The sequence below is a fragment of the Lepidochelys kempii genome, chromosome 3 (assembly GCF_965140285.1).
Source record: "Lepidochelys kempii isolate rLepKem1 chromosome 3, rLepKem1.hap1, whole genome shotgun sequence".
Taxonomy (NCBI): Eukaryota; Metazoa; Chordata; order Testudines; family Cheloniidae; genus Lepidochelys; species Lepidochelys kempii.
The window spans coordinates 168,000,384-168,017,393 of record NC_136382.1 but is presented as its reverse complement, the minus strand read 5'-3'; the positions used below and the strand labels follow the sequence as shown (position 1 = coordinate 168,017,393).

Genomic DNA, 17,010 nt, shown 5'->3' with positions numbered 1-17,010 from the left:
GGGAGAAATCCTGCACTGGACTAGATGATCATATGTATTTCCCTTCACAATGTAGCTAACATTAATGAAGTGCTATGTAAGTGCTAACTTTTAGAAACTTGACACACACTGTATTTAATAAACCTCATGACTGCATGTTGTTAAATCAACAGGATTTAAATGTATTAAACTGATACTTCAGTGAAATTAATTGTAGAACTCACTGTCCTAAAGGGCTAACCATGGTTTGCACTTCACTTAATCAGGAAGAATTTAACCTATTGAAGAGTCCTGACTGAATGGCAGCTATTGCAATATATGCTCATGTTCTTTATTTCCTGCTTCTATTCAGTGTTTAAAATAACTGAAAATGCTTGTTTGCAGAGTATATGAATGAAACTAAAGGTCACTCTCAGTCAATTCCTAGAATGTATTTCCACTCTGTGTCTATTTTTATTAAAACTGTGGCTGTAAATGGGAGCTAATCTAGCAGTAATAAGTGAAGCTTCCTGGAACTGTCTTTCAGATGGATTTTACAGGCAGGTGAATCAAATTGGAGGAGCCCACAACATAGTAGACAAGCAGATACTCTCCAAACCCAAGAAGAAAAAGCAGAATCTCAGAGGACTTGCCCCTTCAGTGGTAAGAATTTGGAAGGTGAAAGAAATCTAGGACTCTACTTCCCAAGATAGCATTTTGTGTTGTGGTAGCTTTGCAAACTAATGAACAAGAGAGCATCTCGACTGGGGAGAGCTATCTAGTTTGAATGGGATAGAAATGCTGATAAGCTTATCTTCTTCAAAGCCTGATCTCTATTGTTGTTTTATAACCAGACACTGTGATCAATTTGGCTCACCTGTGTTGGAAATTAAATATGAGATCCAGTTATCCTTGAGCAAATCATATGTCCTTTCTTCCCCGGGTATGTGCTTGTGTTTTTACTTTGGAGGGATCAGTGCCCAGCATTACTCCATTCCTAGGCTTCTAAGATTTTTCAGGAAGCTATTGACACAGTCGTGCTTTTATATTTATAACTCATGGGAGTAAGAGTTGTGCCTGTTTCATCCACTAAATGCAATGGTGCGAGAGCTCTACTACGTCTAATCTGCGAGGAGTGTTTTCAAATCTGAGCCCAATCCCATTGACCTCTGTGGGAATTCTATTTGCAGAGGGGCTTGAACCCAGTGTCCTAAATTGCAACTAGCACTCCTGGGCCTCCTGCCTATGGTGACTAACTTGCTGGGCAACAAAAACTTTGTGACCGTGGTGGAATCCAAGGACTGAGCCACTACTAAAGCAGGACTCTGGCTGGTTAACAGTTTGGCAGAACTCAGAATGAATCTGTCTGGGAGGAAGAGTGAACTGATTTCCCAAACATTCATGCTGGCCTTGAACTTTGCAGAGAATCTCTACTGACTGTGACAGAAAACAAATAGCTTTCTTTTCCTTTTAGGATTTCCAGCAGAGTGTGACAGTGGTGCTGCTTCAAGATGAACACACACTTATCTCTGCAGGAGCTGTCGATGGGTAAGGAGAGAGAGAATGGATGTTTTTCTGAGCTAATCTGAATTTTCCTCTCAGTGTCACAGGCAGAAACTGAACAGAAATTGTAGGGGTCCCAGTAGATTTTACATATTGCTTGAATCGCAGTAAATTGCTGGTGAACATCTCAAGTGTTACTGACTGTCCATCTAACAAAATCTAGAGTAGACAATAAGAGCCATGAATGGTTCTAACAGGAGGCAAGCTCACGCTCTGGTATTCTGGCACATGGGCAGATGAGATGCCTTGTTTAACTGCCTAGGGAAATTCACTCTACTTGCCAATTAGAAAGGTCTCTAACCATATTAATTTTACGTCTAAATGCAACTTGATAGCATCACTTTTAAGGAAGCAATGCACTATAATAGCAATTTTTCATCTGTAGAGTTTAAAATTCTTCACAAAGGTGGGCAGGCATTTCCCCCATGTTACAGGTAGGGAAACCGAGGCAAAGAGCAGCTTGGTGGCTTTCCCAAAATCACTTAGGGTATGTCTACACTGCAATTAAACACCTGTGGCTGGCCCATGCCAGCTAACTTGGGCGCAGGCTGTGAGAGTGTAAAATTGTGGTGTAGATGGCTCAGGCTGGAGGGTCCCAAAGCGCAGGCTCCTGTCTGAGCCTGAACATTTACACAACAATTTTATAGCCCCGTGAGCCTGAGCCAGCTGATGTGGGCCAGCCACAGGTGTCTAATTGCAGTGTAGACAAACCCTAGGAGGCCTTCCGATCCAGACCAGTGCTGAATCTGCTGGATTGCATTATGACTTCTGAATGTGTTTCTTACGCCTCCTTACTGGGGTTTTAATTAGTAGGGCAAGCCATGAATTTTTTAAAAAAACTTGGCTTGGAAAGAGCACTCCTGTAAAGGTATGTTAAAATTATGGTCCTTATGTGACTAATCTCCTTAAAAGCCTGGTGTCCTAAAACGGGTTGTGATGGTGAACCCAAGGTATCGCTGCCTTTCATGACAAGTGATTGAGTTTTCTTTTAAGCTTCATAACCAAGTACTAGATGGATGCTGTTTTAATTGTTCTAGCACCTCCATTTTTGTTTAGGGAAAGCTGTCAGACTACTGAGTGGAAATCTTATTCTTCAGCTAATGAGCTGCGCGGGATAAAAAAATTGTTGAGTTACAGAGGGTGCATTTTTGGGGCGCCAGGTCTGTTGGTATATCTTGGAGTGCCAATAAACTGTCCTTCTGGTTAATGTGGAGATCACCTTCTCAGGCTCTGATCCTGCAACCACCTCCATGTGGCCAGATCCCTGAACACAAGCCGAGTGCTACTGAAGTCAACAGGGCTGGGGCCCACCTGCATGGAGCTCATTGCTGGGTGAGGGCCTTCATGACAGAGGCTTGCTCCTGGAGAGCAAGGAAGAAGCTTGAAGAGCTTTTTCAGTATGACTGTCAAAATATCAGTGCATCCTCTTTATTTTAGTTTTCATCTGAGAAAATTAACTTAGTTTGTTATTTCATTGGGTCAAATTACATCTCAGTTCTCTCTGAAACCTAATTCTTGGACTGAAAAACTTCCATGCTTTAGCCTTAAATATATTCTGTTGGTTGCAAAAATAGAACATTCTGGAAGGTGAAAAGCAGTCAGTGACTCCACTGCCTAGCCCAGCAATCTCAGTTGTCATTCTCTCAGCAGGCTTTTGCTCTGGTTTGCTTCAGTCATGCTGCATTTCTAGATTCACTGGGTACAAGCGGTGGGGAGCCATCCTCTGATTGCTGTAGAATGCTTTTATCAGCTCTGTGTAGCAGGTGTAGAAGCTGAAGATGCTTGTATCTTGAATTTCAGTGTAATCAAAGTATGGGACCTGCGCAAGAACTACACCATGTATCGGCAGGATCCGGTGCCGTTCAAGTCATTCTGCTACCCTGGGATCAGCACTCGCAAACTGGGTAAGCAACTGAATGATGTTACTCCTCAAAGTTGCAGGTTGATCTGAAAAATGATGTGAAAGAAGATGACTTGGAGGGGGCTCATGTCTTGTGTCAGTGATTTCCAGATCTGACTGGCCTGTTTTAGTAGGGCTTTTTTTTTTTTTCAAACAGCCAGCACCAGAAAGTCAAGCTTTTTCTCCTGCTTCTGTATCACCAAACCAGTAATAATAACTCCTGTGGGCCTTTCCAATGGGGTTGCACAAAAGCAACTGGGTGGAGAACATGGCCCTGCAATCTGAACTTAGCTAACTTGGTGATGATGAATGAGCTAAAACCAAATTCAGCTCCTTCTTTCTTTGCTGTGTGAGCTCTGTAAACACAGTAAAACTTCTATTGGTCAGAAAAGTAAGCAGCTCTAATTCTGAATACACATAGGGAGCAGATCTACTGAGTAAGAAGTTGCTATTTTTACATGGTAGCTTTCTTCACTAGAACCGCACTTTAAGGCCCAGCTTATTATAAACAATCTTTATTTTGTTTCTGTTGCTCTGCACTTACGCTGATTAAAATCCTTGTATCCTAACTCCACAAGAATAGCATACTGGATCGGATCAGTGCTCCATCTAGTTCAGTATCTTGTCTCTGACAGTATGGGTCCAGTACCAGCTGCTTCCAGAAAAGATGAAAGAAATTCTGCAGCAGGTGTGCACACAGGGAACGCTTTCCCTCCCCTGGAACCCTAACTAATCAGTTAGAGGTTGGCTTATGCCCTGCAGCATGAAGTTTTATGTTCCTTCCAAAACTCTTGGTGGTTATTTATTTAATCTTTTACTGTTTATATATCTGGATGTTCTTGTTACCCATGTAAATCCAATTTTACAAATGCCAGTGAGATTGCTGCTTTTGAAAGTCCAGTTTATATAAGTGAGATGGATGGTTTCTAAACTTCTCCTTAAAGTCTTGGGAGAGTTCAGGGGTGAGAACATCCCAGTAACGTCACATGTAATAGAGATGCCCAGAATTGTGCCCAGAAGCCTTCTGTTTGTTTTCTTGGAATTACTGGTTATGCAGACCTTCGTTTTCTGTCTCCAGGATATTCTAGTCTGGTTTTGGACTCCACTGGTACCAGTCTGTTTGCTAACTGCACAGATGACAATATTTACATGTTCAGTATGACAAGTTTAAAGACCACTCCAGGTAAGAATGATACCCATGGAAACAGCTGCCAAATGGATAGACTGACACTGTAAAATGCAGCTTCTAAGCTTCAGCCACAAGTTAGGCACCTCCTAAAATCTGGGGTCAGGATGGCTCAGGGCATTGTTAAAGGAGTACAGACCTCTTCTTGCAAATCTAGTTCAAGTTGGGTCCAGGTCAGTAATGAAAGTAAAGTTGATGCAAACGGATGATGATTTGGTGGCCTGTATGAAATTAGTTTGGTCTCAGCCTGGATATCCACACCACACAAACCACCATTACAACTGGCACTAACTGGAACCCTTTGTTAGCAGTTTTGGTAGAGAGTGCAAGGATGTGCAAAGTTTATTCTGTCTTTTAACCCTTGAAGACTGAAGTGCCATTTGTCTATCTACCAGGCACAATGTGGATAGTAGCAATGCAAGCTTTCCCCATCACTTGTGCCCTGTTTTGGAGGGACTGCCTGAAGGAACGAGAAGCCTACTTATTCCTTTGTATCTTCTGAGACTGCCCACAAAGAGCATCTGTTACAATATCTGTTCTTGTGATGTGCTCAGATCCGTTGTGATGGAGTTGGGATAAAAATTAGGAACTGAACTAGGGCCACTAGCTCACTCAGGCCATGTCTACACTTACTGGAGATCAACGCTGCTGTAATCGATGCAGTGGGGGTTGATTTAGCAGGTCTGGTGAAGTCCCGCTAAATTGACGGTAGAGTGCTCTCTGGTCGACTCTGGTACTCCACCAGAATGAGAAGAGTAAGGTAAGTCGATGGGACGCGAGAGTGTCTCCCGTCAATGCAGCGTAGTGTAGACACCAGAATAAGTTGACTGAAGCTACCTCGGCTCCAGTTACATTATTCATGTAGCTGGAGTAGTGTAACTTAGGTCAATTTACAGCGGTAGTGTAGACAAGGCCTCAGAGACCACAGCTACCAGATTAGGAATGTTTAGCTTCTGGTCATTACCCCTGTAAAGCACACTTTAACCAGTGAACTCAGGGTTGAAATGTCCCACGCTCTAGTGCCATCTCTGAACTCTAAAGTTTCATTAAGACTTAATGTATGAGGACAAGAAATGTTATACCAATAAAATAAAAACCAGAAGGGTCTTATTAAAGGGGATAAGACAAAATGTCACATTTATTGTGAATACAAAAAGAATCATAGGCAGTCAGTTATAGCTATAACATTTCATTAAGTTTCACATTCATTCACACGTTCGTTCATACACACACACACACAGGTTCTGCAGCTGCTGTATAGTTCCCAGTCCTGAATGTAGCTTGAGTTCGTGGCTTGGATTCGTAGCTTGTGGCGGCTAACTGGCCAGGAAAGCCGGGCACAAGGAAGAGCTGGGTCTCTGTTGGACATGCACCGATGCCCTTTCATGTTGGCAGCAGAATGTTAACCTCTAAGTCTTCCATCTCACCCATCCTCTTTGTAGGCTTTAGTTTGAATCCAGAGTCAATAGGTCTTGCTGTGTCACCCTGCTTCTGGGTTCCATGTGATTGATCACCCGTCAATTGCAGACATGACTTTCAGCCTAGGACCTGGCTTTGATGTTTCTTCAATGTACTTTTGTTCTTTTCTTTTGAGGGTGGATTCCTCTTACTTTGTCAGGGCTGTTGTCTGCATCTTCAGCTGTTGGGTGTTTACACTTCATTTCATCAGGAAAGGCTGGGCCTGGAGGTTGATTCCATCATCTATACATACCTCATTCACATATCTAAACTAATAAGATTACAGCAGGGTTTTGCAAAAATAAAGGTTGCAGCAAGCTTTTGCAAAATGGAGTGAGCATTTTAAAATGGAGTTTGAGTTACAATAGAGACAAGTATAACGAATGGCAAACAGTGAGCAGAAGTTACAATGTTGAAACAGTGTAAGTTTCAGCGATTTAAGCAGCAATTGGATTGAAAGTGAAACTCAATTAGCCAGTTATTGGGGTACCTGGGTTTATGAATGAATGTAGTTTCATTCATAAAACTTTACTTATGAAGTTATATTAATAAAGTGAACAATTAAAAACAATTTCATTGATCAGTTCTACAGAAATGCATGTGGTCTGATGATAAATTGTCTCAAAAGATCTTAAGACATCACCATTCTGAGTTTTTATAACAGTCCCCAGAACACTCCTACACTATATGAGGTCTTCAGCAGGGATCCAGACTATCTTTTCAGATGGCTTTGGCTGTGCCTCTGTGACCTTTATGCTAACACAGTGATTAATGAATTGTGATGCACAGAGCTGCTTCTGTAAGAGACTGACAAATGCTTCACCGCAATAAGCAGTGACACTTCTTACTAGATGTAGCCCAGTCAATGGCATTGTTTTAGAGACTTTCCAGAGACTTTTCTTAGTCACTCTGCCAACAGAACTCAAAAGAACAAGGCCCCACTCTGTACCCTCTTCAGGAAGACAGCCCAGTGAGAATGCTTCCAGAACTGAGCAGTAGTGGCAGTTCTCAATATTACCAGATTAGCTGTTGATGTCAGATATGCTATTTCTCAGTTCTGGAAGCATTTTCACCAGGCTGCCCTCCTGAAGGAAATTCCCTTCCCTAGCTATTTAGGGAATACCTAAATCCTGCCTCTTCAACAGCACAACACAGGGGAAACATAAGAATGGCAAACCTGGCCACTCGGAGAAGAAAAATCACGCATCAGATTTCTGTGCTAATGAACGTACAGACTGCGGGGGGAGGGGGAGAGTGTTAACTAACCAGCAACAGCACCATCATGTTAATTTATCTTCAGCTTGTCTCCATACAACCATCCTTAGGTATAGTTTTGTTTAAATAGTAGTCATTTCTGTAGAGAGGGCATAAGATTGGGAGGCTGGGTGAGGAGGTGTCTAGAAGGATCTTTTATATTTTTTTTCCTACACTGGATCATTTTCGACCCCTGCACTATGAACAGAAAGTCTGAGTTCTAGTAATACTTGCTGTGCAGCCCTAGGCAAGTCATTCCATTTTTCTGTCTCCATTTCCCTGTATTTAAAATGGAGATGTTGACACTGATGACTATCCCCAAGGAAGATTAATTAGATAATGTCTATATAGAGCCTTGAACTTACCTATTCTATACAAAAACTAAATAATTTATAATTCCTGTATAAGGTTTATAAATAGAGCTGGGCAGATTTCTTCAGTTGAATAGTAAATTCCCAGACAAATGCAGTTTCAGGGAGACTATTCCTGAATTGGTGTAGAATTCAGCAAATAGTTTCGGCCACGTAAAAAATGAGGGGTGGGAAATGGGAAAAGTCAGCTCTTCCTTTAAAGATTTCATTTCAGAATGAACTGGTTCAAACTGACATTTTGTTTTGAAATAATGGTTCCAGTCAAGCTGAACAAAATTTGTTTGGTTTGTATGTTTTGGTAACAATCTGAAAAAAATCAGTTTTGGTGTGAAATTAAACACATTTTTGGGGCATTTTTCAGTTCAGCCACAAAATCAATTATGCACTCAGTGCTAGTCCTAGAGGGACAGGACAGTCTCCAGTCTGGCTTTTGAATTTAGTCAGTAGCTTCTATTAACTTGTATTCATTAGGAGGCAAATCTTGATTTCATATTATTGGTTGCAAAACATTTCACTTTTGTTTCAAAGAATTCTCAGCCCAACAGAATATGTCGATCCTATTCTGAGCCCTGCAGAGGGCAGCAGACTCTTGCAGATTCACTTCAATAATTAGAAAACCAGCAGGATCTGCTGTTGCTTTTCTTTTTGTAGCTCTGTCTGAATCAATTCTGTTCCCTTTTAATTTGGAGGAGGAAGTAGGGAAATGGCTCTTCAGTGGGATCTGTCCCTGTGGCCAGCATGCAAGCTCATGCCGCAGCCTGTCACTCTGTATACTGCATTGAACCAAAAGCTAGCAAGAGCCACAGGATCCAGCGAGGTGTGGTGACCTTTGTAAATGCAAGTTCATGAAATACTCCAAATACAAACAAATACCTTTCTATTTGTTTGTATTTGTAAGTGCTTTGGTCAATTAATTGAAAAGCTTGTTAGTTTCATGGTAACTAAACACCTGCTAAACTGCTACTCTAAGTTCTTACTGTATTGCTGTAAATCGGACACCACGACGTTCACAGTTCGCTTCCTAGCTCCGTATGCCAGTGTTGGCAGAGGGCCTCAGTCACACATCATGCTAAATTGGGTAACTTGCCCTTTCTACCTTGATAAGAAGCCCGTGTGCAGAGTGGCCGAGTGCTCTAGATCTGTGTGCTGCTCCCGTGTTGGCTGCTGGAACTTCCGGTTCTTGGCATACCAAGGATTGCAGCTATTCAGAGCAGTAGTTTCAAGGCTTAATAGTTCAGGCGAGGTGTTACTGAGACTTTAAAAATAGGCAAGTGACCGTTGTCTCTGAGCCAGCACATATTCTCCTTAAGAAATAAAGCACTGGCAGGAAGAAGGGGGAGGAGCAAATGCCTCCTCCACTGTTTCAGTAGAAGCCAGGTCTTTAGCTAACAACAATTACTGGGTTCCCCATTCTTTTGGGGGTGGTGCAGAGAGCTGCACTCGTGGCCCTGAGAATAGGAGACAAAGAGGCTGACTGAGGGGCCTGGGCTTGGCCCAGAGGAGGTCTTTGCCTGGAGCTGTCACACGGGAAGGAGAGGATTTAACAAAGCTATTAGATGACTGCACCACTGTGCTGTGGAGGGGTCAGTTTATAACAAAAGGGAATGGTGCCCTCTGCTAGCTAGTAGATGAAACTTCAGGCCCTAAAGCAAGGGAGTCTGTATAACCACTGCCTTTTGAGCTATGTGAACAGGCAGGAAAAGCCTGTAATGTCAGCCCTAGTTGTGTAACCAGGTGAACTCCAGAATTCTGTTCTGAGTTTATTTATTTTTATTACTTTTTTTTTGTCTCAGTGGCAGTCTTCAGTGGACACCAGAATTCCACCTTTTATGTCAAGTCCAGCACTAGCCCAGATGACCAGTTCCTGGTTAGTGGCTCAAGCGACCAGAGTGCCTACATCTGGAAGGTGAGACACTTGAAAGAAACCCAGACACAAAGCCCCAACCTGATGGCCCAGAACTGTTCCCTTTTCTCCTTTTGTTTGCTCTCCACATTCACATAGCGAATGGAGATGAGTGGGGAGGAGGGGTCCCATTTAAAGCAGCACAGGCTTAGTTTCTTGCATGTTGTGCCCAGAGTATACAGCTGTCAAACTTGAATGTAACTATTAATGTAAAACAGAGCTAACCGCCCGCCACCACTATGTCTCTCATCACTGCTGATTATTGCAAGTTGCTGATCTTAATCTGGCTTTAATGGGCATTAAAATCTTCTTTCTGTTTATTCAGCAGCTATGACAGGTAGAAGGTTCTTGGTTCATATTTAGCAGTGGTACACATTAGTGGAGTCTAACTGCTTAATTGTTTTAAGGGGCACTTTTGTTTTCCAGTTCATAAGCTCTTGCTTCAGACATAGCTTTTTCTCATGCTTAATTTGCAATAGTTAAAACCTTTGTATTATGGCAAGGGCTCAGCCAGAGCCTTCAGCAAAATTCTGAAATGTTGGCTGACAGCTGAGGAGCTTAGTCACTTGGCATCTCTAGCTGATGTGTAGGAAATGCAAATGTCATGTTAATAGCAGGGCCTTCAAAATGAGAGAAGTTCTGTTCCTCGCTGTGTCGTGTGGGGAGGGATTGTGGGGTTTCATCCACACAGGAACGTGGATAAGAGAGGCATTCTCAGACAAAGAGACAAATGGGTAGAATCTTTAGGTGACTGTTTGTGTAAGTTTTTTGTGTAACTCTTCAGATTATGCTGTTTAATGCTGCAATGAATTCTGGCTGGGATGTCTTTCAATACCATACTAGTGTTCCTGGGGTAAAGTTAGAAGCATATTGATTGTAAGAGCAGGAAATCAGTGAATTTGGAATCCTGCGTCTTAACTGGCCATGAGACTCTTTTTTTCTCAATCTTAGAATTGTTATTGCTGTCTCCATTTTACATTAGCACCATTGGCCTAAACGCAGCCACTCTCATGCAGGAAGCTCCTGCCGTCCCTGATCAATATTGCGCACACACACACACACCCCTACCTACCTCCCTCCCTCTCTGTATAGTTATAGTTCTCTTACTTGGATTTTCTTATCCTGGCAGCTGCCCTGTGGTGGTGGATTTCAATAGATAGGAACCTATGTAAGTACCAACCACAACTTAATCCACATTAGGATGAATCGTCACTTTCATCTCTAATATTGTGGTCCGTGTCCAAACCCTTTGCCAGCTCCCCTCCCCCAAGTAACCCTTTCATGGCACTGTGCAACCTCTACACTGTCTTCTGTTCCTCAGAGGCAAAATTCATCTCCTTACAGGGGATAAGAGAGAGCTATTTAAATGTGACCCGCCTGACCTATATCCAGTCAGCCAATTGGCTTCAAACACACTTGCACGAGCACTTCTGAATTCCTTGGTTTACTCATATTCACTACCAAATGATGTATTTGATGTGATGCTTTCACTCCTGCCCACGCCTAACTCAGTATGTACCTTCTAATATCAGGCGCTGGCAAAGTCAGTTGTTCTAAAATCGAATCTGACCTGCTTTCCCGGCCTGGTCTCTTTTCATGATGGGTTTGGAAATAAAAGCAAAGTTAGGAGTTCAGAGTATGTACAACTGCAGTCTTGGCTCAGGCTCGTAGCCATTTTGGGTCTGAGAGAAGCGTTCTTGTAAGGTTCGTGGCTGCTTATTTGGGAGTAGCAGCGCCACAGTGATGTGTTTGCTTTCATAGCAAAACTAATAGGTATCCACTTAGGCTTATCCACACCAGGCCCTTCAGTGGTTCATAACGTACCAGGCTTATCCAGCGAACAGGCTGTGTCATCTTGCATTGCACATTTTCAAGTCCATGTTTTTATAAAGGTTCCCTGGAAACTATGCTGGGAACAGCACAGGAATATTTAAGGGCTTCATAAAATTCAGAAAAAATGGATTTAAAATCCATCTGTTTATTTTTATAAAATTCCCAGTGCTGTAGCATGTGGATGCCAAACATTAATTAAAACAAATATATGAAGGATGGTCAGATGACCATTATTATGTTAACCCTGTGGCTACTTTATGTAGTGGTAGCATTCTCTACTCCGACAATCGAAAACTTATCACAAATTCTACCTACTCAGATTCCTTCCTGTGCCCTGAAGGCTGCCAGACTTTATTGATTTTGATGTAAACATACTACTGAGATGATCAGTGCTGTAGAAAATATATGACCAGCTGCTCTGAGAAGCATACAGGTGAGCTGCCAAAAGAGACAAAGGCTAGCCTCATATTTTCAAACTGGGAGGGTGTTCTGAGAAGAGGCACTGTCTGTGCAAATTCAGAGGTAGGTAAAAGGTAATTTAATGAGGACATTGTCCACCCAAGACATTTCCAGGAGACTCTTGATCAGGAGTGGGATGTTGTACCTAGGTCAGGAAATGCCATGGACAGAGGTTATTGCTGACCAGACAAGGAGCATCTTGTGGTTCCACGTTTCAGCATGTGACATCACTTGCATGTAGTAAGCACTTCAAGAAAAGTAACTGCTGGCCCAGTAATAAGTTGCATCTGTAAGAATCCTTGCATTCAGCTTAGCATTAAGGGTAGGGGTGGAAAGTATTTATTTTAAAATGGACATCTTACTTTGAACCACTAACTGACCAGGAACAGGAAGAAACTTCCTTTACAGCCAGGTGGTTCCATAACTGTACTTTTCTTTGAACCATATGGTACTGGCCACTGTCAGAGCAGACAGGATACCAGATTAGGAGGACCCTTGGTCTGACTTAGTGTCACGCTTCATATGTTCCTGTGCAGTTTGATGTGTACATAATATAAGACATATCCTGAATCCCAATAGATAGCTACTTGCCTATCTGTTTTTATACCTATATGTACATTTTGGCATCCTAATGACATAATAACATATGGGGAACAAAGCACCTGTGATGCTGATTTTACCAGAACCCAGAGGATAAAGCATCAGCAACCTAGTTTGTGCACTGTTCCTCCCTCCCCCCTCAGAACCATTCAGATACAAATGCCTTGATCCTCATCTCACTCACACTGGTGGAATTTATGTATAGCTTCATCAATGTCAGTTAAATTATATCAGTGTGAAAACAGTACAGAAGCAGAATCTGGCCAGGGAGAATAACTCTCTCCTTCTACCCTCTTGTCAGTAATCAAGGATTATTAAATGTCTTGCTACACGCAGTAAAAATCTATTAAATGTAAACTAAGGTGTTCTCTGTACTAAGAACTCCTTCAGTTTATTCCTTAAATGGGATTTTAGTTTCCATGGTATTGCATGTTTTGGCAGAGAAGGTTATATTCTCAACAGGGCATTTAATAGATATTTAGTCAAGTGGTTGCCTCCAGCATGCCATACACATACTAAAAAAAAAAAAAGCCTGTTATGAACTACTTTAGTTCAGACAAACTTTAAATACTCTGCTTAAGAATCTTAACTACAGCTTTTCAGGCTGCCATGGCAAGAAATCAAAGTTTGACAAGAAAAGGAAATGGATCAAGAAACAAGAAGCCCTCCCTGATATTTTGCATGTATCCTTGTAAATCTGTGAATAAAACCGCCTTTTCCCACTTGCTAAAGAATCTATTAAATTTACTTAGTCATCAGAGCAAATCCCACATCTAATGTCACATTGCTACTGGTGACTCATAACTTCAGGAAACCTGCTGAAAGTCTGCAAAATAAAAAGAACCTTAAATCTGATTTCTTGCTCTTGCTTGGTTGTGGCAGGGCTAATATTAGCCTCAGCTAAGTCAGTCTCTGTTTAATCGCTGGTCTCATGAGCTGTGATAAAGATTGGTGCTGTTGTAGGTCAGGAGAAAGGTGTATCAGATTGGGGTTCAGTTTAATCAGTGTGTGTACTGTATGGACTCATAACCTTTTTTTTTTTCCAAGGAACCTTGACTGTGTTGCTATCTTATTGTAAAGTTAATTATAGGTTAGCTGGCTGGAAGACACACTGGAACTTGCCAACTACATGAACTACTAGCTCTGAAGCAAGTAGAAAACTACCAAATTCAGCTCCTTTTTGAAATAGGTCTTGGGTTTAAGTCTTCCTGTTGCTTTATAAATGTCACCTTCTACTCAGCATAGAATCTGAGTAGGCAAACTTGCTCCCAATAGGAGCTTCTGGAACCTTAAATGGACCGTGCTATTCAATGTAGCAATGTGCTTGTGCATCCCTGGAGACAAGTCCTATGTATAGCAGAAAGTCCTAAGCAAGTTTTCCCAGGCACTGTCAATACACTCCACCCTGACCCAGCTGCTTCACCTCTAGGAGCAAAATGCTAATTTGTTCTTAGAGCTTATTCAGTCCCTTGCCTTTCTGCCAAGACTGCCAATAGGGTACTAATTGTGAGGGTGTGTTTTTTAGATGTGGCTGTCAAGTCCATGAGGAACTGGACTGAGGCCACCAACTTATTTCACATAGGCTACTAAGTAACTGCCAGTAACTACTTTTACTCATGTCATTGGTGTGAAATTGATTTCTCCCCTGCTTTGAGCCATTCAGTTCTATGTGGAGCATTGTTTTCAATAAATCCAGAGAGACTGTGCTGAATTCTTGGGAATAAGTGATACTTTCCAAGATACAGTAGAACCTCAGAGTTACAAACACCTTGGGAATGGAGGGTGTTCGTAACTCTGAAACATTCATAACTCTGAACAAAACATTATGGTTGTTCTTTCAAAAGTTTACAACTGAACATTACTTAATACAGCTTTGAAACTTTACTATGCTGCGTTTAATCCTCTGAATTTAAATGAAACAAGCACAGAAACAGTTTCCTTACCTTGTCAAATCTTTTGTTAAATTTTCCCTTTATATTTTGTAGTTTATTTTTAACAGAGTTCTGTACTGTATTTCCTTTTTTTTTCTTTTTTCTTTTTTTTTTTTTGGTCTCTGCTGCTGCCTGATTGTGTACTTCTGGTTCCAAATGAGGTGTATGGTTGACCAGTCAGTTCATAACTCTGGTGTTCGTAACTCTGAAGTTCTACTGTACCTAGGCATGAAGGATAAGCTTGTGACTAAAGTACAGGCATTAAGGAGATCGGTGTTCTCTTCTCAACTCTGCCACAGACGTTCAAGCATGACCTTAAGCAGGCAATTCTAATCTCTTTGTGCCTGAGAGCTATACAAAACGGGGAAAATATTTGCATACCTCGGAGGGGTGTTGGGAAGCTTATTTCACTGTAGAGTGCTTTGAGATCCTTGATGAAACACACCATAGTATTCTACTTCAGCAGAGTGGAGCCTTCCTTGGTGATGCTTTTGATGCAGAAATCCAACTGATTTTAAATTGTGGATTGTTTTTTTAGATTTCTGAGCCCCATCTTCCTCCCATGATGCTCCTTGGCCATTCTCAAGAGGTTACCTCCATTGCCTGGTGTCCTTCAGACTTCACTAAGGTTAGTTTCTAGAAAAACTGTTTTGGAATGTCCTGTGAAACCAATGAATGAAGGACCAGATGTGACCACGGTAGTGTTTGTTTTACAAAACTTGAGGGGGTATTTTGACCGGGGGTGGAATCTTCTCTGTACAGAAAGCCTTGTTGAAAAGAAAATGGCATAGATGAGCTGGCTTGCTACACTCTTCCCTTCACATAGAGTTAGAGCTAATCCAAAATGTTTTCATGAAAATTCCTAAGACGGTTTAGTGCTGTGAGTTTAAAGTCTAGATTATTTTTTCATTTTTTGAAATATTCCATAAATTTTTTTTTAAAAAAAATCAGAATTTTCAATTATTTTTTCATTTTAAAAAAGTTTTCTATTTTGATAAAAGCTACCAAATGACTAAGCCAACCAGTCAAAACTGGTGATTACTTTAAAAAAAAATTCTGCTACAAAAAAGCAATAAACGGTAAACAAAAGTTTTGAGTAAGAAATGGAAAATTTCAAGAAAATAAAAATGTTTTTTGCGAAAATGTTTAATTTTTGGGAGGGAGGCCATTTTTTGTGGCATCAACCCACATTGCCCGCACTACATTTTCAACCAAATCCTCAAGTGAATTCAATATGATGCTGTACTGAATTTTTTCAAGTAATTTGAGTCCTTTGATAACTATTAGTAACTTGGAAAAGTCTGTTCCTGGAAATGTATGAAGGCCTTTCCTGATGGAAATTGTTATGCTAACAAATTTGTTGATTATTGATTAATCTAAATGTTATACTGGCAAAATTTGAAGCCATTTCTTCAAGGTCTTCATATGCTTATGAGTTTTGTTGATGTCGTCTGCTGTCTGTCCACTGGTATGTTTGCAAATCTAGTGCGCTGAGAGCTTTAGTGGGAGGATGGAAAGAACATTAATGTCTGTTCTTTCAATAAGCCATATGGAGTCTGTCAACATGACTTCTAATTCAATGCTAAATCCAAGAGCCTCACTGTCCTGAACCATATCTTAATGAAAATGCAAGGGTCAGCATTAGTGGTTCCCCCATATGGCCATCACTGGAGGGGAGGGAATTGTTGGCATGGAGAGTAGGGTTAAGGGACCAGTCTATCTCCAAATCAGGAATAAGCCCTCCCACAGCTATGATATCCGAGGAGTCCCATAGAGTTTCTTGCTGGCAGTTTCAGTTGCCCCTCTGCCCACCATTGTTAATCAGCTACTTTCTCTAGGCATCACAGTAGGCCCTCAGGAGGGATTTGAATTAGGATCGGGTAGTGGCTTTGCAGACAAGCTCAAGAAGTACTTTCCAGTTGTAGGGGTGGCATAGGAATTGCTGTGCTGGATGAGACCTCTGATCCATCAGGTCCAGTATCCTGGCCATGGTAGCATGGGAGAAGAAAACAAACAGGGCATTAAAATCTGGGCCAATGTAAAAGGAGTCAAAGGCAGTTCAGAAAGGAGTGGTGGTTAGGCAGGTCCTCAAATGCAAGGACAAGAAGCTTAAAGTTGATGCAGAGGAGATGAGGAGCCAATGGAAAGACTGGAAGAGGCGAGTGATGTGGTCTGAACCCCAGGCAAGGAAGACAAGCCTACCAGCAGTGTTTTGTAGAGCTGATGTTGGTGTTGGGGAGGCCAGAGGAAAGACGTCTTGATTACTGTGCACATAGGCCTTAGCTCTTCTTTCTTTCTTACTTTCTTTCTTTCTTTTTTGTTTTCACTAATTCCCAGGTGCATCACTGTGTACACAGCACAAAGGGAGATTAATAAAAGTTCTGATGCTTGCTGGGCAGGTTCCATTGATTATTTGGAAGAGCAACTTGCCATTATATAGGGATCTGCTGTACCTAAACTTTAGTCCTGTCTCTTGCTTTTCTGTACCAAGTGCTGCTGACATTGGATGATGGCAAAGTCTGCAAAGACTGCTTAGTGACGCAATTCCAGCATTTGTCCTTGTTCCAACATTACCTATTTAGAACACGGCAAAT

At 41.6% G+C, this 17,010-nt stretch overlaps 1 protein-coding gene across 2 annotated transcripts in view; it reads left to right on the top strand.

Moving 5' to 3' along the window:
- DTL (denticleless E3 ubiquitin protein ligase adapter) overlaps nucleotides 1–17,010 on the top strand; it is a 32,382-nt gene that overhangs the window by 7,852 nt on the left and 7,520 nt on the right. For both annotated transcript variants that reach the window (XM_073338961.2, XM_078852274.1), the window contains 6 exons: nucleotides 506–621; nucleotides 1,433–1,506; nucleotides 3,322–3,425; nucleotides 4,500–4,604; nucleotides 9,484–9,596; nucleotides 14,955–15,044. In XM_073338961.2, coding sequence (XP_073195062.1) covers nucleotides 506–621; nucleotides 1,433–1,506; nucleotides 3,322–3,425; nucleotides 4,500–4,604; nucleotides 9,484–9,596; nucleotides 14,955–15,044 — 602 coding nt within the window. The remainder of the gene's footprint in view (nucleotides 1–505; nucleotides 622–1,432; nucleotides 1,507–3,321; nucleotides 3,426–4,499; nucleotides 4,605–9,483; nucleotides 9,597–14,954; nucleotides 15,045–17,010) is intronic.